This window comes from Aedes aegypti, chromosome 2 (assembly GCF_002204515.2).
Source record: "Aedes aegypti strain LVP_AGWG chromosome 2, AaegL5.0 Primary Assembly, whole genome shotgun sequence".
Taxonomy (NCBI): domain Eukaryota; kingdom Metazoa; phylum Arthropoda; class Insecta; order Diptera; family Culicidae; genus Aedes; species Aedes aegypti.
Window position 1 is genome coordinate 212,624,345 of NC_035108.1, and position 24,618 is coordinate 212,648,962.

The window sequence follows — 24,618 nt, forward strand, 5'->3', positions numbered from 1 at the left end:
GTCCTGGCCGACGACCCATCAGTGCTTGGCTGTCTGATAGGCTTCATCAAAGACGCAGGTCTATATTTCAACATATATTGACCGTTCAGTTCCTAACTGTTCGCGACCGTTTGAAACAGTCGTCGTTCTAAACGGTCGGTGAAACAGTCGCTGTCAGATTTGGCAGCAACAATGAGCGAGAAGTTTTTCGCGCGCAAACGAGCACCCCTACTATTTCAAGTAGAACAACAAAGACAGCAGAGTGGGCGTCGAGTTATGTCAAATTTGTTTTTGAACCTGGGTTGGAACTGGCGCAACCCGTTCTGAATCACAGTTTCAACCCCAACCCGATTCAGGTTCGACCGGACTACAATTTGCTTGACGTTTGTTTGTTTATGTGTTGATCACCGACCCAGTTCCTAAAACCGAAAACGACATCAGATTTCCAAAACAGCTGTTGTTGACACTCGGCTGCCGGCTGCACGGCTCGGAAAATGAGGGGTGGTTGAATGGAATGTTTATCAAAGTATGTTTCACTAAACCAAATTCAACTTGTAATAAATGTTCTAGTGGTCAAAACACATGTTCAATAAAACATTTCAATAATTGACAATAGTTTATTGCGTGTAAGGTATGTATAGTTAACCTAATCATGTGTTTCTACAACATTCGCAACATTGTTTTCATCTGGATGGAATACATTGAGATTCCCCTCGATTTCCGCCGACTGTTTCGAACAGTCTTCTAAATAGCCGGGATAATCTAACATTCAAGTGGATATACAATAATTCGAAGAAGTACTGAACGTCAAGATTGTTGAAATAAAACGACAAAACAAGGCTATTCACACCGCAGGCTACTGACTGATCTCGCTACCACGTCCGCACCTCTCTTTTATTCATTGTCTGGGTATATATTACAATATTCTTTCACTTATTGTTCGTTTAGTCGAGGAATAGATTGTCGTGCACATTTTCGACGTGGAAAAATATATACTCACACGTCAGTTTATATGGCACTGTCATAGAAGCACGCATCTTGCATTCAATGTACAATCCAACATAATGCGTTACACGCGCGTTACTTGTTGGTTGTGTTAGCTACGACGCCATCCAATACATGGCAAACATGGTGGGAGAATATTTTGGTGTGACAAAATTATTTAGGTGTGAGTCTATTAGCGGGCAAAATCCTCAATATCTCTATCTTACAATATGTTTACCTCCAGACATCTCCGCTGCAATGTGTGTGATGTACCTGCTCTCCAACATTCCTCCTCATCACACAACCTTCAAACCGCCATCTGCCAACCGAGCTCTCTTGTCCACTAAGCTCCTCCTGGCACCGAGCTCCAGCTACCGAACTCCTCATAGTCGAGCTTCTCCTGGCCAGCTGCTGCATCGTCCTCTTGGTCACCCGCGCCGTACTCTGAGCTCCTCCTGACTCCCGAGTTTCTTCAGCTTTTCCGAGCTCGTCTTCTCTGATCAGTCAGCATCTGCACCTTCAGCCTCGTTCTCAGCATCTTGGCCTCCAACTCTTGGGCACCTAGTCCAAGCCACCTCCCGTCCAGGCTCTACCTCCTCACTAAGGCGGCATCCATTTATTACGTAACGCTAAAATTGGAAATTTTCGACCCCCTCCCCCCCTCCGTAACGCTTTTTGTATGGAAATTTTAAAATTTTTGTATGAGTCGTAACGCTCCAGCCTACCCCCTCCCCCCTTCGAGCGTTACGTAATTTGTGGATGCCGCCTAAGGTTCTGCCTCCTCGTCCAGGTGCTTCCTCGTGGTCCCTCATTGAAGCCGCCTCAGCGTCCTCCAGGCGTTCCTTCGCTCTGTGCCTTTACCACCCGGAAGCAGCAAAACAGATGTTTCTCTCTTCACGCGTCGGTTACCGTACCTTTGGTTTCATCAAAGACACTGTTTCGGCCAGGACGTCTTTCCCTACGTTGTGATTTAACTTCTTACGGTGTGGACGACGACGAAACAAACGAATTACTTTTACTCTTCTACTGATTTATTGCCACCGAGAGGCAGTGTGCCTACTCGGTGGGGAAACCATACAAACTACAATTCTTACAGGCTAATGGGTGCGCCTTATATAGGCACACAGTACGGGCATATTGATCTATTGAGTCTTTTACGATGCACGCTGCTCTCAACAGTTTGGCGCGCTGCTGAATTGGCGCCAACTAGACATACGCTGCACGCTGGATGAGAGTGGAATATTCCACTGCAGCGATGAATGGAACAATAGCAAATTGAGCGGCAACGTGTGATGAAGCGTCTGTGATGAGCGCGAACAATAGAAATATTAGTAGTAGAACGCTAATGGCGGTGTTCTCACAAAACTGAATTAGTTTATTATCACCTTTAACCGTATCTTTTCATTGTTTGGGCGATGCCATGTTGTAGTGGATGATTTTAAAATTTGTTTGACACTTTGAGGACCGGTACTCAAGCTGTCAGTGCGTGGCAAACTAGATGTTGGTAACACGAACAGCAGCGACATTAGCATTCTTAGGTTAATGCTTCTACTGCGCGAACAGACACTTTTGCTTCTTCTTCGTTATCCTCATCATCGTCACTCACACTTAATCTCGGGCAATCGCGCCAGAAATGCCCCAACTTCTTACAGCAATAACATTTCTTTTTCTTACTGTCGCTGTCATTCTTCACATGGAAACCACGAGAATCTTCACGAGTAGCCACTTTCAACGCTTTGTCTTCAATCACATTTACAAACTTTCGCTTCCATTCGTCATTACATCTCGCTGGATAACTTATCGGCACTTCTGACAAAACCATCCTATTCGCTCCACACCGCAGGCTACTGACTGATCTTGCTACCACGTCAGCACCTCTCTTTTATTCACTGCCTGGGTATATATTACAATATTCTTTCACTTATCTCTATCTTACAATATGTTTACTCTTTAATGAATGTTCGAATTACCTCCAGACATCTCCGCTGCAAGGTGTGTGATGTACCTGCTCTCCAACAAAGATCTCACAACATCTATTGCGGCGACTCCGCTGTAGTCCACGAGAAGTTCGATGGGGGATTCCCGGCGATGCTTCCTGCTACCACTACTGCATTTCCAAATCCATCCATCCGTTCTAATGTGAAACACATCTTTATGTGACAGGTTTTATTTTGATTAATATGAATGTTTCGAGAAATACGTATCCAAAAGATGTTAGTAACTAAGTGATCAAATGTTAAAAGATGATTTTCATTCAAAGTTAACCCTTCTGGTTTCCTTAAAGCTTTTTTTTCCGAGAAGAACCGGCCAATGGCCGAAAATTTCGTTAATCCCTCCACTGGCAGCTTCATTTTTACCACTAAAAAACATTCAAATCTCGATAACTTTTTTGTTTCTCAATATTTTTACTCCATTTTTTCACAACAGTTCAAAAAACTCTAAGGATCCGTGTCGGTATAAATCATTGATGATCTTGTTTTGAAGATATTCCGATGTTCCTTGGAGGACCGACATTATCCGTATAAAATGTCTTTGGCGGCCATTTTGTGTTTGGGCAATTTATCAAAAAACAAGAAATTGAACCACAGACAAACAGACGTAACACTTAGAACAAATCTCGATCAAAATAATAGTCACGAGGACATGTACGCCCAATGATAAAATTAGTGTATTTGGCCGACGGGCCAACAGATGGCGGTAGTGGGTAAATGTCAAACGCGAACAAAAACGATGAGAGCGCTGCGAGTGGTGAATTGGCCACCTACCATATTTTTGGATTGACGGTTAAAATGGTGGTCGATGGACAATGATGAGAGTGTGACGTCTGTTTGTCTGTGTTTACTACATTTTATTCATACGGCCCAATGATTGGAATTACGCATCGGCTGCCGATTTATCCGGAGTATAACCTCAATCACGCGATTGATGCTGTAATGTCGAAAATAATGTACATTAGGAGAAGCCGTTAAAGCCTATGGAGTGCCGAAGGGGACGATTCTCTTCCGTTTCAGCCCAGAGTGGTCAGGGAAAGTGCTTCGCGGACCTAACCCTGTCCTCACAACCGACGAGGAGCGCGAACTTGCAAGTCGAATGAATGCGGGAGTAAAACGGTCAACATTTAGCGACAATCGTTCAACATTAGGATAAGACGGGTTATGTATACATCTCGGAATCCAAAGATGGCCGGCACAATGGCCGCCTTCTCCCCCTACTCACGTTTTCAAAGGCACAACACTGGATAAATAGTTGGCAAACGTTCCTGATCTTCTTATTTTGAGCTTTCTGCTAGTACACAAAGTCAAAATAAAAAGTGCACTGTTGTGGGATGCTTTCTTCGCGAGATTTGTGCCTTTGAAGTTTTAGTGCAATCTTAGAAGTTGATTTCAAACTGTTTCACCTTAAAATATATATTTTTTCAATTAAAAATAGACATTACAGTGCCAAAAATGTAACAGAAATAATGTTAAAGAATCGTTTACGGTGTTGAATGCTTTTTTTAGCAACCTATTAGAATTTCCATGAAAATCAAATAACAAAAAAACGTCTATGTTAATCGTTCAACATTTGGCGATTTACCCTACTACACAATGCCAGGTAATAAGGAGCTACTCTGAAAAAATCATACAAATTGATTCAGTATTCTTGGAGAAATCTGGAAATTACGATACTAGGTTTTTTAGAGTTTTCAAAATCCTCATTTGTCCAGGGTGGTACCAGGAACATAAATGCTCATTACTCAAAGATGGCTGCACCAAATTGCTTCATTTTTTCATACTCGCATTAATGTATCATTCCGAAGAGTGAATATCCGAATACGATAAAAATTCTGTAGCCTGAGTTATTTACGTGAGTTATGGCTACGCGTTGGTCCCCAAGGAATTTTGGAATATCTTCGCATTCAGATGACACATATTCTAAATCTAGAGAGTTTTTTGAGAGCTTGTGAAACAATGGTGCAAAAATATAGATTAACAAGAAAGTTATCGCGGTTTGAATATTTTTTTAGTTGTAAAAAATGAAGCTGCCGGTAGAGGGGTTATAAAGGAAAAAAAAAAGCCCAAGCATCCGGTTTGTTTCTTTTTTCTCTGCCGGAATGAGTTTTCGGTTTACGCATTATGCTGGGCAGTGTGATTCGGAAGCCCAAGCATGCGATTTTCTTTTTTTCACATTCAATTTTTCTATTCTCGCGTTTTGCTGTACGGTGGTTTGCCATCAGAATCGTTTGTACCACCCCGATGGTGGTAAGCTCCATCGAAGTTAATACGCCAATCGCGTATTAACTTAGATGGAGCTTACCACCACGAGTGTAGAAAATTTTATTTGGACCATCGATTTGGACCATGCATTGCAGAGAGGTGAGTTTGTTTCAATATTATTCATATGTGCCAGAACGTCTGCCAAACGTATCCTATGACCTTTCCCATCCCATTAACATTCCACAATATCCCGTAACACCTATGAGAGGTCGTAGAGTTCTCTGCATTTTTCTTAAGTAGGTGTTCAATTATCATTTCTTCCCATTCCTCAGCATTCGCAAGGACGTCGCCAGGACAGCTCTCAACTATTGGAGGATGCGTCAAACTTGTCTAAGAGTCAAGAGTTAGTCCCAAATCTTTGACTTTTAACTCCATCGAATATGGGCCTAAGGATCTACGTACGCAGTGATTCATGGTTTTTAATTATGGCATAGGCATTCTTCCTTTCATACCAGTAAACAGAGTAAACAACTCAATTCAAAATCCTAATTTTTTGTTAATTTAAAAGAACATGTCATCTAGGATACACACTTAATAATCAAGATCAGAAAAATACCATAGGAAATGAATCATATTCATTTATTAATATTAACCAAATCGTTTGTTTAAAGATAAAAAAAAACTCAACAGTATTCTTTCGGAAAGGGTCCTATGGGTCCGATCCGATTCTTGTCCCTTTGCTAATGGGTCAGTATCCAATTGTTCGGGTGATTATATGAGAGCATAACCGGAAGATGCAGAAACATGCTGATGTTGTCTTGATTGACGACTAAGGACACTTTGACCCATTCGTTCAGCCAATCGATCATGCTTTCGGTACTCAGATTGGTCGCATTCAATCCCCGCACAAAACATGCATGCTTTAACGACTCCACTGGCATATTGTGGACACCTCCTTCCCGTTTGATGGCCAAGTCCATGTGATGTACGATATAGGAACGCTCCGATAAACGGTATCTTCGCATCAATCCGGCATTCAGATCATGAAGCTTACACAGGTATTTGAGGTGTACTGACGAGAGGTTGTTCAAATGGAGAGGTGGCCTCGAGAAAAGATCCCTAATGTTGAGGATTTCCTCCGACGTCGGATGTAGGCCACTGCCGAGAAGGCCCAGTATATTCCCGAACTGTTCGCACAGAGGATCGTTATTCTTTCTCATAACGTCTAACTTTGCTTGCATACAGCGGAAAACTCGTCGATTGTATTGAAGCCTATACTTCAGGTCCTGCTGGGCAAAATCAACCTTTTGCTGTATTGACCAAAAATGTGGGGTCAGAAACGTTCGAGGATACATGTAGCTGAAATTATCTCTTATGAGTAAGGATATTGAGAATAAAATGATAAGGAATACTCACGCTAGTGGAAACACTACATAGTTGGCAAACGGCAACGCCGAAACGAGCAGAACCGGAGCAACTTTTTTCATATCCCGTGGCATCTGGTAGTACAGTTCGATCTCCTTCCGGGTCAAGCAACGTAAATCGTTATCATGAGTGTACACAATTTTGGTAATTTTGACTAGCTTTTTCATGTCATTGAAAAATTCTTTCACTCCAACCAAAAACACACGATAAACGTGCATAGCGGAAGGAAACTTCTTTTCCAGGACCTTGTCATAGTTCTTAACATAGTCAAAAAATCTGGAGAACACGTAGCCCTGGACATTTCGCTTAACATTCTCTCGACTGTATTTGACGGCAAGCTTCTCCTTTGCAGTTTCAGTTTGCTGTACCTTCCTGAAAATAGTAATAACATTATTTTAAGTACTATCAATACTACCATCATAACAGGGTTGGAAGACAAGATCTATGACAATGTCTATTCAGTACCACACAATTTCTAAATTAAAAATCCAGGGTGACCACCGAGAATCAGTTTTAAAACTCCCGCGTTTTTCTCGCATTTTGCGATTTTCCGAAATTTTATAAAATGATCTAAACTTTGTATTTTTTTTATACGAGGTATTTGTAAACTGAGTGTGTAAAAATAGGAACTCATGAACTTGTGACATTACGCCGGGTATTACTCTAACATATTAATTGGATTTAGTTCATCGAAAATTAGTTCAGGCATTTGTCTTGATATTCCTTTTAGGTATATTTTTTTTCAGAAATTCATCTCACGGGTTTCCTCCAAGAATTTATCCAGATTTTTTCTAAATTAAGCTACCTTAATTTTCTTACAGAGATTCATCCAGCAATTTCTCAGGGAAGTCCTCTGACCTCTAGGAATTTATCGACGGAATTTCAGGGATTGTAATTTTTATAAAATTTAAAATATGAACAAAAACTATGTGAGAGCTACAGTTGGCAGAATACAGCTACCACCTCCATCCACGTCTTCGGATTCGAATCAAAATAGCTGACAAAACACGGTTGGAAGCTAGGGTAAAAATGTGTATGGCAAAATCAGATGAAAACGATTTATTTGTATACGCGTAACGGTCTGTCCAAACTACTTTAAATGCTATATGACAGGCCAACGTTTTTGATTTAATAGTAATGTATACACTTAGGAATCATGCACAAATTATGTCACGCTCCAAAGGGTGGTCAAGCCAAGCGTGACAAATCTTACAAAATTTTCAGAGTTCTTTTACAATAAAGCGTAAAAAGGGGGAAGGGTTGTGTCAAAAAAGTTGATTTTTTAACGCATGCTTGAGCTATTCCAATATCATATAATTCAAAATGTAGGTGCTAACAATACCAAAGTATAAGTTTAATTTAAATGAATTTAATTTGCAGATGATGAGCCCTTTTATTTCGTTTGCAAGAGCTCTGTTCATCTTCGTTAACTGAACGGAACTTCCCAAAGCCTCAGTATGCTTCTTCTTGGAAGTTTTTTTTAGTACTACGTTCTCGTGCAAAAAAAAAGTTTATGCACCACTCATTTTCATGGGTCATTTGGATACCTAAGATAGCTTGATAGGCGCAAAAGTATTTTTTTTTGGATTTGTGACAATATGATAAAATAAAAACTAGAATGCAATTCGGAAGCCCAACCATGCGGTCTTGTTTTTTCTTTCGCATTCAAATTTTCCCATTCACGTGTTTTGCTATACAGTTGTTTGTTAAGGCGACTCAAGCCATCAGAATCGTTTACACTAACCCGAGTGTAGAAAATTTTGTTTGGAAGGTCGATCGAACGTTGGATTCAGACAGGATTCAAGTGCAGAATTCAATGAGTGTATTCCAATATGAATCAATGCCAAATATTATTCATAGGTGCCAGAACGTCTGCCAAACGTATGCTATGGCCTTTCCTATCTGTCAACTGCAATCGATAGCTAGGATGCATATGCCAGTACTTGTTTTAAAAAATATAAATTATAATTCTTTGAAACAGCATGCATAAATATTCAATCTTTCTTCAAAAAAACTATCAAAGTTACCCCGTTTTACGGTACACTCATTTTTCTTACTTAAAGTATTACGAAAAACCTGTACCTGGACCTGTTTGCCTGTTAGTCAAAATCTGCACGCTTACCGCTACGGCTATCTGGGAATGCACTTGTAAAAATTTTGAATCTATAGCGAAAATAAGGTGGATACCTATCTATTTTGTGCCGTATAGTGAAGAATCATATATTTTGCGTTTCCGCACTTTTAAAAACTACTATGATAGTTCATTCATTACAAGATCTTTTAAAAACTTTGAAGTAGATATACAGTTTTCTGGACATGACCTACTCGTCCTACCCACTTCTCGCACCACTAATGACTCCAAAGCTTCCATTGACATTTTTTTCAAAATTTGACAAGAAAGTCCTCTATGCATTTATCTAGAACTTTTTCCAGCAGTTTCTCCTAAAATTCTTCAATGGCATTTGCAAGCAGAGTCAAGAATTTTGTTTCTGACTTTTATAACCCAGGAGTATATCAAAGGGAAATCTTTCAATAATCTGTTATAGAGCTCTATAAAACTATCTGTTGAACTTTAGCATAAAACTGTTGAAAACTTATGAGCCCTTAAGCATATCTCGGAAGATTCCCTAGATCAATTAATGAAATACCTAATCATGAAAAAATCATCAAACGAAAATCTGAATTTTCTCAAGAAATCCTTGAAGATGCGGAGAAAAGTATGCTGGAAGAATATCTGCAATAGTATACAATTGTAATTTATTTGTAATACATGGGCATATTATTTCTACTTTACATTAGGCCAAGGAAGTTCATGGAAAGCCTCATGTAAGAATCCTTGGAGTAATTACACAGAGGCCTGGGAAAGCCCTTTCTTCAATTATAACATGCGAGCAGTTTGTTGATGTATAAGTATTGTCTTTCTAAAAAATATCTGAAACTTTGATTTTACCGAGTGTTGCCCGGTTGAAAAAGAAAATTCCAATTTTCACCCGCATTCCCCGAGCGTGTGGCCACCCTGAAAATCAGAACTTGACCAAAACCTACAAGGCAATCAGCTGATCTTTGTCAACTTACCCATCGTCCCTTTTCTGCTCCTGCTGGTGACAAAAACGATACAGGGCCAGCGTTGTTTGCTTCTGGATTCGCGGCTGCTGCCGGCACAAACTTCTCAGCAATGTAAGCGACATTGTGGGGCGCGCTTCTAAAAGATAATCACCAAGCAAAGTTAACGAATTACATCATTTTTGTACCGTTTTTGCACTGAGCCATCTAAACAAGAACAAAATCAGCCAGCAGCCGCTAGAAATCGAATGTTTTTAATCTGCGCGACGATCGACTGACGTTTCTAATCCTCGAACTAGGGATGCTCGTGCTTCGAAATGAGTCGAACTTTCGATGAGTCTCTCGATTAGACTGGTCCAAGAGCATCTTTAACAGGGCGACTATTTAGGCGAGTAAAATGATCGCTCACGGAGCTGTAATTTGAGTTTAGGCCCCAATATCGTATATATTTTTTAGCTTGACTCCCACCAAATATAAGCAGTATACTGACATTGATTTTTATATTAAATTGAAGCAAAAAGTACAGAAAAAGTTTTTGAAAAACGTCTCCTTACTTTCAACTTGCCTCACAGGTGGGGCAAGTGAAAAGTTTATTATCGCTTTGACCAATAAATTCAAAAACTAACAGTTACATTCACGATGTCTATTACCTTTAACATTCGTTAAGGCGTCCCAATGAACAATAACATAAGTAACATGTAAACAAAGAACATTTTATTCTAGTTACTTGAATTTTCTTCTGTTCAGTTATGTTTGTTGAAATGAATCGACAACATTTTAACTACAACATTTCTAATGTTAATTCTTACATCATGGAACAGCAATTGCATTTCTGTTCTCTAGAATTTCCACCGCTCGTTATTTGGTTTTAATAAAATCGGATATGACGTCTGACAACTCTTCAAGAGAAAGCAAACGGAAACCTTCAATAAAGCATTTAGAAACTTTTTTATGTGGATACATCTATACCCCATTTTTATGTTTTGAACTAGCTTTACATAGACCAGGGGGTTTCAGCCTTTCTAGCTCGCGGAGCACTTTTTGAAATGAAATGATTGCGCGGAGCACCTATTCTTTATCATTTTACTTCGATTGAAATATTGATTTTTTTACATACCTAAATCGACCCTATAATTCCTAGGTAAATTGTGAAGTAAGTTTTATGTTGGTCAACCTTTTATTTATTTTGATTTAATTTTAAATTTTAATTCTAATCCGAAGAAATTTGTTTTATTTGATAAACTTTTTTTATTTCGAGGTTAAGCTATGACAATTAAGCATAAATGAACCTTGGTTCATTTTTCGTTTGGTTTGGTTATTCGTCAAGTATATTAAAACTTGTGGGTTGAAGGCAAATTAAACTTTATTTAATTTTTCGCAAAATATTTCTAAGTTCTTGACTTGAAAACGCAAAATTACTTTGGATTGTAAATTATCCTTCTTTTGTCGTTAGTTCGACCCACTGAGTGAGCTCCTGTAGCGGAATATTTCTTTTTAAGCCATCATTAATTTCTGGATGGGTTAACCACAACTTCAGAACTTTTGGAAATATTGATAATTTCGATGAAACTGGTGAAATATTCCTAATTTGATTTGAATTTTTAATTCAATTGAAGTTGCATGTACCTCAGATTTTTTTTTTCGACGCGGGTAAGCATCCCAAAAAAACTTTCATACTCAGAAAGTTTCAAAATATTCTGTTTGGGAACATTAGTTTACTTCAGCTTGAAGGGTTGTTTTCCATATTAAATTCAACAGAACCAAATTTTGAAGCTAAAACTGTTCCTTTCAAAATGTTTGGGATAACTTTCACCGACAGATTGATTGTTAAACTTGCAGTTACAAAATATTAGCCTAAATGCTGAAAGTTTTCGAAACAATGATGATCGAGATTTACACCGTGTTTATACAGACGTGAATTGCAAATTAGTTTCAACTGCATTTTTGTTAAAAACTCGCATAACTTGATATCTCGGCTTAGAAGCCATTGGTAATCGAGTGTGTAGCTCGTTGTTTTTAAGTATTGAAAGGACCAAACAAAAACTTTCATCACTGGGAGATACATGGGTTCAATCCCGTTAGGCCGAATGCCGTTTGGCCGAAGGGGTCATTAGGCCGAAAATGATCGATAGTTCTAATGAACCGTAAGGACGAATGGGTAACTAACAGAGATAGGCCTGGATAATTTGCATTACCTAGAAGCCCACAATAACTTCTGTGAAATATAACTAGAAAGAACAGCCTTTGAACAAAAAAGGGAAAAATCACTGATGAATGTGTTATCCATTTGAAATAGCAGTCAACGATCCAATGTTATTTCAGTCTAACGACTCTTTCGGCCTAACGGCATTCGACCTAACGACCTGCACCCGATACATGAGGATTTTCTTTACATCGTAGCATTTTTATGAAAAACGTCTAAATTAATTTGTTTGCTCAGTAAAACAAGTTGAAATATCAATATATGGCTTGGTTTGGTTTAATTTAAAGCATATTTTCAATATGAGATATTTCAAGGCATCGGAATAAATTTTCAAAACTGTCGTGGAGCACCTGCCAAGCCTTCGCGGAGCACCAAGTGCTCCGCGGAGCACGATATAAAAAACCGCTGACATAGACATTCCTCAAGATTTTCGTGCGTTCTCTTATATTGGAACTTTTCAAACAACGTCTTCCCAACGTCTGTGGTCTTCCTTTTAATCAGCTATCCGAAGTAAACATATTAATATCGTAATATTTGGTAACCTTTTTTTAGAAAAGTTCCATGATTTGGCCATGGTAATAGCATTTAACACTGTGAGTACCGTTTTGACTCATATTCCGAACACTTAAGGTCAACAGTGACTTCAAATGCATCTGATGGGCATAAATTGGCTGATATTCGTGTTAATTTTAATTTCTTCACAAAGTCTAACTGTTAGCTGTTGGGTATACCGATAATAATGTTGATTTAATGAGTTTTAGTATTGTTTTTACGTTAAAGTTGTTGGAGTATTCGACTCCGGAACGACAGGTCTTCCCGGAAGAACTCGACGACGAGCAGAGTAGCGAATACGCGGCGGACACAGCCAAGCACCAGCGGACAAAGGAAATCGGATTTGGAATCGAATCACTTAACTCGCGAGGAAAAAACTACGATTAGGAAATTAACTTTTATTAGCAGCGGTAAAATCACGTTTATAATGCGCGGCAGACTTTGTTGTAATAATGATTGTCTGTTGGTTCAATGAGTGAGGGGTGTGCGGATAATCTAGGCTAACAAATGGAAAGGGATAAATCATTGTACTCCGACACTCCTCCTCAATGTTCAGTCACTTTACATTGCAACCCCGAGCATATCACGGAATCGCTCGAGCTTAGTCGGTCCAAGCGGCTTTGTGAGGACATCAGCAGCCATAATATCGGTCGGGCAGTACTCCAGGGTTAACTGTCCACTGTTGCAGAGCTCCTCCACGAAGCGCTCCTTCGTGTCGATGTGCTTCGACTTTCGACTTGACCGCCCTGTCTTCACAAAAGTTATACAACTCTGATTGTCCTCTCTCAGGATCGTTGGCTTCTTCTGTTCCTCATCAAGATCGCGCAGAAGATGTCTCAGCCAGATGGCATCCTGGCTTGCTTCACAGAGCGCAACATACTCGGCTTCCATGGAGCTGAGTGTCACGCACGTCTGACGTCTGCTAGCCCAAACGATCGCTCCATCTCCGTATTTGAAGACAAACCCTGACGTTGATCGGCGTGTCTCTACATCATCTGCCCAGTCCGAGTCACTGTAGCCAGTCAATGCACTACCGGAACCTGCTCTCAGATGTAGATAGTACTCCTTCGTTCCGCGGAGGTAGCGCAGTACACGTTTGGCTGCCGTCCAGTCACATTCTGTGGGCTTGGAAAACTTGCGTCCTAGTATAGCTGCGCTGGCAGCGATGTCCGGTCGGGCACATACGGAAAGGTAGAGAAGTCCACCTACTAAGCTTCTGTACTGCGTAGGGTTCTGAAGCTCATCGCTGTTATCTACGGTCTTGGCATACTCAGGGTCCATAGGGGACTTCGCCAGTTTGGCCTGTCCCATCCCGAATCGGTCGATCAGCTGATCAATATATGCCAGCAAACGTAGCTTGAAAGCTCCTTCTTCGCGCTTCACCTCCATGCCTAGGAAGTGACTCACGTCTCCCAAGCAAGTTAGCTCGAATTCTCCGTTGAGAGCATCAACTACACGCTTGATTTCCCCTTCATCAGCCGACGCGACGAGCATATCGTCAACGTATACCAACAGAAATACAGTTTTACCACGTACCTTTTTGATGAACAGACACTGGTCTGCGGTTGACTGTTGGAAACCAAGCCGGCCGAGAACATCCTGCAGCTTTATGTTCCAGCATCTGGCTGACTGGCGCAGCCCGTAAATGCTGCGTTTTAGCCTGCAGACAAACTCCTCCTGACCCGATACTGCATAACCCGGTGGTTGCCTCATAAAAACCTCTTCTTCAAGTTCCGCGTTCAAATAGGCCGTCTTAACATCAAGGTGTTTAACGGCAAGTCCCTTCTTTGCGGCCACAGCGAGGAACGTGCGGAATGTTGCGTGCTGAGTTACCGGAGCGTACACTTGATCAAAATCAATTCCATACTTCTGCGCTTAACCTTGCGCCACAATGCGGGCTTTACACTTCACAACTTGTCCCAACTCGTTTTTCTTCACCTTAAAAACCCACTTTGAACCGATCACTTTGCGTCCTTTCGGTGGTAATACCAGTTCCCAGGTTTGGTTTCGGCGATGCGACTCGAGTTCGTCGGCCATCGCATTCCGCCACACTTTAATCTGTTTTGCTTCTTCCACACTGTTCGGTTCTTCTTGCACGCATTCCGCACTTCCTGCTGCAATGTCCAGCACAAAATCGTTCAAATGCTGAGGCACAACACCACGGTTCTTCCTTACAGGTCGTCGCACTTCATTGTCTCTCAGTTCTTCATCGTCGCTTAGCGACTCGTACATACTTCGATCACTGTCATTGTCATTCGGTACATTTCGATCTCTTCGGACACTTTTTGGTGCTTTCACACCCACTGATTCTTCACCGTATCCCTTCAACGGCAGGATCTTCTTCTCTCCGGCGACGCGCTCCTCCTCCTCCTCAGGAACAACCGGGAACTCCACCGAAGACGAACCATTGCCGAGCTCGATGAATCGCACATCTCGGCTCACTGTGATCTGGTTGGTGGCACGATCGACGAATCGGTACCCCTTGTGCTCCATAGAGTACCCAACCAGAGTCAACTTTCGAGCTTTACTCTCCATTTTCGATCGCTTCACCGACGGTACATGTACGAAGGCTTCACTCCCGAACACTCTTACGTGGCTTAGGTCCGGTTTTCGTCCCCACCACAGCTCGTATGGGGTGCGCTGGATGGACCTCGACGGTAGTCGGTTCTGGAGGTAGGTAGCTGTCAGCACGGCCTCTCCCCAAAATCGCTTTTCAAGACCGGCATCTAGCAACATGCACGTTGCCATCTCGGTGATTGAGCGGTTTTTCCGCTCCGCGACTCCGTTAGATTGCGGCGAATACGGAGTGGTATATTGCGGCACGATCCCCTCCTTCTTATAGAAACATCGCAACTCGGCGTTATCGAATTCGCCGCCGCCGTCAGAGCGGATCACCCGGGGCTTTCGTCCGAATATGTTCTCCACCCATCGCACAAAATCTTTAATATTTCCCGCAGCTTCTGATTTGCTTTTAAGCAAATACGTCACAGTAAACCGGCTGTGATCATCAATCAGATGCATCACGTACCGATTGCCACTTGGAGTCGTTTCCTTCATGGGGCCACACAGATCGGTGTGGATAATGTCCAGCACTTGGCTAGACTTTCGCTCTTCAACCGGCGGAAACGGAGCACGGGCCGATTTCCCTTCAGCACAACATTCACAAACGATTTGCAAATTGCATTTGCTTACCTTCATTCCGGTCGCCAGATCGTCTTTCACCAGGCGCTCCACCGCCGCCCAATCGCGGTGGCCTAGACGACGATGCCACTGGTGTCGACAGTTTTCCGAATGCTGACCAACAGTAGCGGCCAACGAAGTCGCTCCCTGACGCAGATGGTACAATCCGCTACGTCGGCTACCGGTTGCCACTACTTCACCACTCCGGTTGGAAATCTTACAGTCATCTTTACCAAATGCCACACTCAAGCCTTTCTGTGCCAACTGGCTCACGGAAATCAAACTTGATGCCAGTCCGGGCACGTATTGCACTTCACTCATTTCTATCTTCACTGTGTTCTCCTCGTCGTCGACCCCATACAACACACCACTTCCTTGACCGAAGATCCGGGTGCGTTCTCCATCGGCGAGGGTAATCCATCCACCTTCACACTTCTTCAGCGACGAAAAGAACGACTCATCGGAGGTCATGTGAGCGCTGGCTCCGCTGTCGATTATCCACGACGAAAAATCACTACCGACGGTAAACGCAACACTTTTCGCCTCGTTGTGGGCGGATTTCGCTTTCACGTTATCCTTCTTCGTTGCCTCCTCTCTTTGGGAAGCGATATACTTCCGGCAGTTGCGACGAAGGTGGCCGGGTTGCTTACAATAATGACACGTTCGGGTTTCCTTTCCTTGACGATCTTTCGTGCGACTCATCTGGGACCGCATCGCCTTTTCGGGTTTCGTCGGAGGGCCGTCTCGCTCCCGACGACGCTGAAACTCATCCATCAAGCGCGCCTTGGCGATGTCCATCGAAATCTCGTCGTCTGCCCTGCTGTCGAGCACGGAAACAATCCCATCGAACGACGGGGGAAGACTGCGTAAAAGCATACAAATCTTCGTGTCGGCATCCAGCTTCGTGCCGGCGGCATCCAGACGATCAAACAGCTCGTCAATCTCACTGAGATGCTGTTCAAGATCGCCGTTTTCCACTAAATTTATCGCACACAATCGCTTCAATAGCGACACCCGAACCGAACGACTTGTTTTCTGGTGATAGTTCGCCAAAGCTTCGAAAACGTCACGCGCGTACTTTTTGTTTTTAACGAGAGGAAGCTGGCTATCTTCCAGCAGCAAAACAATCGTTGATTTCGCTTTTCTGTCATCACTACACCACTCTTCATCGCGGTCTTCTTCTTCCGTCGGGACTGGATCTTTCACTGTATACCAAAGATCTTCACGGCTGAGCAACATTTCTAGACGTATTTTCCACGTCTGCCAGTTTTGCCCATTTAACTTTGGCACAGCAAATCTCGCGTCAACCATCGTTCACTTCGCGCACTAACCGGTGACCGAACAAACGTAAACAAAACAACTACGAGCTGCGTGAGCTGTGATGACTCGGTACTTCTTTTCTCACTTTTCTTCGAGCGTCGTTTGCCCGGAACACAACGGAAAACGAAACGGCTTCTTCACTCTTCGCCAGGGCCGTACATTTTCATTTCATTGAAAGCATTTTCAGTCCCCAACTGACTGACTCAAGCTTGCCTTTCAGTTGAAACTCTACTGTTTCGCTTCAATCCGACGAACCTTTCCTTTCATCGCAGCAAGCGTAGTCTCTCATCTCTTTCGTGCTGCTTATGCGTCGCGCGTCATAAATCGGAGCCTCACCGCAGCGAGCTGGTCTTTCAATCGGTAGTCTCTAACTTTAGGAGCTGATTGATTCAAATGAACGACGTGGTGGCCCGTATAGTATCTCTATCTTAATTAATTACTCAACAAGTTACATAATTACACTGCAAAAAAATAGGTAAAATGCAATTTGAAACATTTTGATAGATTTCAATGAAATTAAAGGAAACGAAATTCTTACTCTTTCATTTCACCTTTCTTGTTCGTTGCTTTCAATTCGGATAACGAAACGAATGAGTGTGGAACGAAAAACGAAGCGACGCAGTTGTTCGTCACCATCGAGACGACACAACCAAGCCTTCGTGTTTCACAAAATGCTTTCGAAAATGCACAGCCCTGCTCTTCGCAGTGAACGTCAACTTTTTCCGTTCTGCTTTTCTCCCCGCTATCACACACACTAATCAAACTTCGCTCTCGCCACGTTCACGGGCGCAGCAACTTCTCGCGATTTCTTCCTCCTCCGGGAGGGGAAACACTTAACCTCAAATCTTCCTTATGCGATCGCACTGGGGCTACTCCCTGGGGCCCATAACCTGTTGGAGTATTCGACTCCGGAACGACAGGTCTTCCCGGAAGAACTCGACGACGAGCAGAGTAGCGAATACGCGGCGGACACAGCCAAGCACCAGCGGACAAAGGAAATCGGATTTGGAATCGAATCACTTAACTCGCGAGGAAAAAACTACGATTAGGAAATTAACTTTTATTAGCAGCGGTAAAAACACGTTTATAATGCGCGGCAGACTTTGTTGTAATAATGATTGTCTGTTGGTTCAATGAGTGAGGGGTGTGCGGATAATCTAGGCTAACAAATGGAAAGGGATAAATCATTGTACTCCGACAAAAGTATGAAACAATATTTTGATTCAAATGCCGAACACGGTGTTCATTCAGTCTCATATTCCGAACACCTTGATTCAAATTCCGAACAGAACGAATAAATCGTTGTCAAATAAATAATTTCGCAAATAAATTTATCTGAGCTTGTTCTACTGGTCTCAAACTAGAGTATTATCACTACACCCGCGGAATAAATTTTGTTGGAGACGTTAAAATTGAATTGCAATTGACTACCATTTCGTTGTTATTTGGTGACATATTTCAGCGAAACAATTCATCCAAATCGCCATACAAAAACCGAGTGTTCGGAATATGAGTCTGTTCGGAATTTGAGACAAAACGGTATAGTGTTTCTTGAATTATCAGCACGTTCTGTTTTGCCGTGAATCGCAAGTCAGTCGCATCTGCATTTTCGTCAAAAATGAGTTGAGCTCAGTTTTCAACATATCTCCCAATACTCTTTCAGCTGCACTAATGAGATAAAATGTTTTGTTCAGAAAAATTAGGTAAAAAACAGCAAGTCAAATTGTCTCACAATGAAAAGTACCCGCATATCAGTCCCACTACAGATTACCGCACCGTGTAACACAAAAATGAGATGTCTTTTGATTATCTTTATATTTTTATCGAAAAGATATCGTAGTGAAAAGCAAATTCTGAAAGTTTCATTAAGATTTGATCATGTTCCAATTCTCTGGAATTTTTTGAATAATCGTATGGAAAACGAGTTTGAAAACTTCACAGACCATTTTCTCAATGCCTATTTTTTACAGATGGGACTGACTTGCGATTCACGGCAGTGTTGTTCTATGATAATTGTGAACCTTCAGAATTTCTATGGGATTCAATGCAAATGGGATTCAATTCCGTGCAAATATTGGGATTTTGTACCGGTAGCCTGGTAATGGTACCTGGTAGCATTTCGGTGAGAATATTTGGGGTTTTAGAATCTTTGGCATTCCAGTAAGCAGTGATGCATTTTAAACTTGTAATATCGCTTTCGTTTAGCCGAGACTTTCGACCACAGAGTGGAATCCCCAAAACAATGTATTATGGAACTGAATGGAATGAGAGTAGCTTACCAGAGATGAGTGAGTTCTAGTTTGTGTATAAAATGAGCATGAGAAATACATGAGCTTCAGAAGTTTTGTAACTATCAACTCGACAAGTGTTCACCTACATAATTCTCCCGAAAATACCAGATAATACAGTGTCGACAAGGATTGAACTGGATTTTTTTTAACCGCGTGTGAAAGTGAAAATTTCAGTGCAGATCAAAGTTTTCGGGTTTTTGTGAACCGTCAAGTGCGCCGGAGTTTGTTCGGATTTAAGATTTGTCCGTTTGACGAAAGTTGAAAGGCCACAGTACGTAAAAAAAAATGATCGAAAGTAAGAAATCATTATTAGCTGAAGCATATATTGAAGCGCTTTTGTTTCTGCTAGTGGTTTTCAAGCCTTTTTGCAGAACGTTTGTCAGCTTCTGTGAAAATCGATATTCCAGCTAAAACCTGTGATTTTGTTTTGCCGTGAAGTTTTGAGCACATTTGTAAAAAGTTTTATAGAGAAATCTAGCATTCGCGCCACCAGTAACGCCATTTTGTGAAGTAATATTTGCAGTTTGTTATTTCGAGTTGCTGATCTTTCATTTATCTGCTATTCATACCATTGTTTTTTTTCTCCATCTTTTATTTTGTGCTCAGGCACAGAGTTCTGGCGTCAGTGGAGATCACACCGTGATTAGTGAGAAAGCCAATAGTGAGAGATCTTTCACCTCAGTAGATCTTCAGTGAGAGCTATTTTTGGAAGCAAATATCACTCTGTTTGTTTTGAAAAAAAGTTATTTAGTGTAGAAAGGTCATTGACCCGCTTGTATTTTGGTCAGAAGATCGTACGTTGACCTTTGCACCTACTACATTGCTCTATTGGGCTGTTGCTGTGAAGAATACGCTGCTGCTGTGAAAAATACGCTATTACTGTGGAGGAAACGTTGCTGCTGTTAAGAATACGCTGTTGTTGCTGTGCTGCTGGTGCCATTGCTGCTGTTGTGGATATTTTGCACCGCTGTTGTTGCTGAGTTCGAGGGATCGATCTATTTGGATTACATTGGTCGAAAGGTTAGTGGTAACTTTTATTGCCCATTTTGTTTTTTGATTGTGATTCGTTGCTTTTATACTCCGTTCATTTTCCATTTTTGTTTTCTTTTGTCTTTATCAAAAGATGCCTCTATCTACCAATACCGAACCGTTTTTGCCAGGAACCATTCCTTTCGCTCAATATTTAGAGCAACTTGAATGGATGTTTCAACATAACAAATTCACGCCTGATGATTATAAATCATCATTTTTGGCGGTTTGCGGAACGGAAGTTTTTTCCCGTTTGAAACTACTGTTTCCAGGTCGTGATTTCAAAGACCTTACATGTAATGAAATCACCGAGAGTTTAAAGAAGCATTACGACAAAACAGATTCTGATGTCATTCATAGCTTCAAATTTTGGACGCGCAGGCAGAGCCAACACGAAAAGGCGGTTGATTTTGTTCTCGATGTAAAGAATTTGGCAGAGCAGTGTAACTTCGGTGATTTTAAAGATAGGGCGATTAGGGACGTGTTAGTAATAGGAACATACGACCGTCAATTACAAAATCGACTATTTGACGAGGAGGACCTTACTGCTATCAAGGCGGAAAAAAATATTGTTAACAAAGAATTGGCTTCAGATAGAACGAATTCATTACAAAGGGACGATGAACCGCGAATGGGTGTTATAGCCAGGCTCGGGCGTAGATCACCTGATAAAATAGGCTACAGAAAAAGAAGTAGAAGTGATAGTAGAAATCGTTTGGTTCGATTTAGGAATGGAGGTTTCAATAGGTACAATCGTGAATACGGTAACAGGAATAGAAGTCTCAGTAAATCGCCATATTTCTGTTCCTATTGTAAAAAGAGAGGCCACACTAAAAAGTATTGTTTCCGTCTCAAAGCCAAAAAAGATAGTAAGAATACACCAAATGTAAATTTTGTCGGTTCTCCTAAGCCTAGTACCTCCGATTCTTCTGGCCTTTTTAAGAGACTTGCAACAGATTTAGAGGAAAACTCTGATGAAGAGGATTTTGCATGTCTGATGATACCTTCGGTCAATAAGATAAATCAACCTTGTTATGTTGAAGCAGTAGTAGAAAACAAATCATTTAATATGGAAATTGATTGCGGTTCAGCAGAAAGTGTAATCTCAGAAGAGCTGTTCCTACGAAGTTTTAAAAATTATTGCTTGGAAAGGTGCAACAAACGGTTGGTGGTTATCGATGGCAAAAGATTACAGGTTTTGGGAAAAGTGGATGTATTGGTACAGCTGAACGGTTTGAAGCAACGTCTGCCTTTGATTGTATTGCGATGTGATAACGATTTCGTACCTCTAATGGGGAGAAGCTGGCTGGACGTCTTTTTTGGTACCTGGAGGCAAGCATTTACCCAAACAATGACCCGTATCCACTCGCTGCAGAATGAGGAATTAGTAGACATTAAAAGTAAGTTTCCTTCTGTTTTTGATAAAGATATGTCTCGTCCAATAAAAGGTTATGTTGGTGATTTGGTGCTGAAAGATGATAAGCCTATTTTTCGTAAAGCGTACGATGTTCCTTTAAGGTTGAAGCAGAAGGTTTTAAATTGTTTGGATGATTTAGAAAACGTTGGAATTATTGAGCCAATTGAAGCCAGTGAATGGGCCTCACCCGTAGTGGTGGTAATTAAAAAAGATCAGGGTATTCGTCTAGTCATTGACTGTAAGGCAACAATAAACTAAGTAATTGTTTCAAATTCTTACCCTCTACCATTGATACAGGATATTTTTTCAACTCTCAGTGGAGCTAAATATTATTGCTCTTTAGATTTAGCAGGTGCTTACACACAACTTCTGTTGTCAGAAAGGTCGAATAAATTCATGGTGATTAACACCATAAAAGGTTTATATCGTTACAACCGTTTACCACAAGGAGCTGCTTCAAGCGCAGCCATATTTCAAAAAGTAATGAACCAAGTACTTCATGGTTTAGATAATGTTGTTTGCTATTTGGATGACATTTTAATTTGTGGGAAAACTTTGAAAGAATGTAAAGAAAAACTTTATTTAGTTTTGGAGAGATTAGCTAAAGCTAATATAAAAGTTAAAATGGAAAAATGCAATTTTTTTGTTAATGAGTTGCCTTATTTAGGACATGTAATAACTGACAAAGGATTATTACCCTGTCCTGATAAAGTGAGAACTATTCGCGAAGCGAAAGCTCCGGAAAATGTTACAGAGTTAAAGGCTTTTTTGGGAATGGTGACGTATTATGCTAAGTTCATTCCAAATTTATCTTCCCGAATCAATTGTCTCTATAGTCTGCTTAAAAAAGATGTTAAATATGTTTGGAGTACGGAGTGTGACAAAGCATTTAATAAATGTAAACATTATCTTTTGAAGCCTAAACTTTTGGAGTATTTTGATCCTGAAATGCCTGTAGTAATAGTCACTGATGCTTGCTCCTATGGTTTAGGAGGTGTAATGGCACATGTTGTAAATGTCGAAGAACGTCCTGTTTGTTTTACGTCCTTTTCATTGAATAGCGCACAAAACAAATACACAATTTTACATCTTGAAGCTTTGGCTATTGTGAGCACCGTGAAAAATTTTCATATATATCTCTACGGAAAAACATTTACTATTTATACAGATCATAAACCTTTGATTGGAATTTTCGGAAAAGAGGGGAAAACTTCTATTTCTGTAACAAGGTTACAGCGTTATTTGAGAGAACTTGCTATTTACGATTACGAGATAATTTATCGTCCATCAAATAAAATGGGGAACGCTGACTTTTGTTCCAGATTTCCACTTCCAGATGCTGTTCCGGCAAATTTAGATGTGGAGTTCGTTAAAAGTCTTATTGTCGCGCGCCCACCAAATCGGAACGCGCGTGTGGGACACGCGACGTGTGACTCGTTCCCGACATAACTGTCATAATGACATGTGTGGCGCTGCATTCTTACGATGTTTGTGAACACAGCGCACTATTCAAATATTAGTCGCGACACTTGAAAATTGAGAAAAAAATATATTAAAAATAAATGTTTGTCCTTATTTCTGTCGGATTCATAATAATTTTACAAATGAATTCCCGATCAATTACAACGAAAAAGCCCAGGCAACAAAAACTGACAATTTTACAAAACAACTTATGAAATATATTGACAAGGGTTGGCCAGAACGTTTTGATAAACAGTTTAAAAATGCATATGCTATCCATCAGGAAATGGAAATAGTGGATGGTTGCATTTTATTTCAAGATCGGGTTATGATTCCTGATGATATGAAAACAAAAATTTTAAAATTACTCCACATGAATCATTCAGGTATCACTAAAATAAAGCAACTTGCACGCAGATGTGTTTTCTGGTTTGGTTTGGACTCAGATATTGAAAAATTTGTGAAATCTTGCAATATATGCAATGAGATGACAGCTGTTACAAGACCTGCCAAATATTCTCAATGGATTCCAACCAATAAACCATTTTCACGCGTCCATGCTGATTTTTTTCATTTTGACAAGAAAATTTGTATGTTGGTAGTGGATAGTCATACTAAATGGGTAGAATTGGAACACATGCCTCATGGAACAAATACCAAGAATGTTATTAAGATTTTTCTTAATATTTTCGCCAGATTTGGTTTACCAGATGTCCTGGTAACAAACGGAGGTCCGTCATTCAATTCCGACCTATTTGTAAAATTTTTTGAAAAACGAGGGATAATTGTCATGAAAAGCCCTCCTTACTATCCTGAAAGTAACGGACAGGCAGAAAGAATGGTGCGTTTGGTAAAGGATGTATTTAAAAAATTTATTAGGGACGCAGAAATGAGGAAATTAGATATAAATGAACAAATAGCATTCTTTCTCATCAATTACAGAAATACGTGCCTTGGCGCAAATGACAAATTTCCATCTGAAAAGCTTCTTTCATATAAACCAAAAGTTTTATTAGACCTGATTCATCCGAATAATAATTATAAAAAAAATTGACTAATTCAGTGAATGAATCTCAAAGAAATGATAAAAGAAAGGATGACGCACCCGATCCTTTTGCTTGTTTAAGAGTTGGAGATCTGTTATACTATAGAAATAATAAGAAGACTGACATAAGGAAATGGTTACCTGTAAAATTTATAAAAAAGACTTCTTCAAATATTCTACAGGTTTCTCTTGGTGGAAGGGTGGTTCAAGCGCATAAGCGTCAGTTGAAGTTGACAGACTCTCGCCGGAAAACGTCAAATCGGTTTGTTTTCCACGGAGAGAGCGTTGCATCGATACCACTAGAACAACCAAGTACTAGCGACAGAAACATTGTACCGAGTCATCCACATCAAGCCGACATGGCTGATACAACCAAGAGATCGAACAAGAGAAGAAGAGAAGACGATGAAGGAGATTGCGTTGATGTTATTGTCGGCGTAGCACTTAATTAGAATTCGGCGGTGAGACTGCCG

The 24,618-nt window shown here is 40.8% G+C and overlaps 1 protein-coding gene across 1 annotated transcript; it reads right to left on the minus strand.

Moving 5' to 3' along the window:
- Nucleotides 1-5,765: 5,765 nt before the first annotated feature.
- On the minus strand, nucleotides 5,766-9,930 carry LOC5576986 (LETM1 domain-containing protein 1). Its single transcript, XM_001663037.2, has 3 exons — nucleotides 9,660-9,930; nucleotides 6,576-6,956; nucleotides 5,766-6,518 (listed from the first exon to the last, which is right to left on the minus strand). Exons 1-3 carry the CDS (start codon nucleotides 9,770-9,772, stop codon nucleotides 5,900-5,902), a joined length of 1,113 nt encoding a protein of 370 aa, XP_001663087.2. The 5' UTR covers nucleotides 9,773-9,930; the 3' UTR covers nucleotides 5,766-5,899.
- Between the last annotated feature and the right edge of the window lie 14,688 nt (nucleotides 9,931-24,618).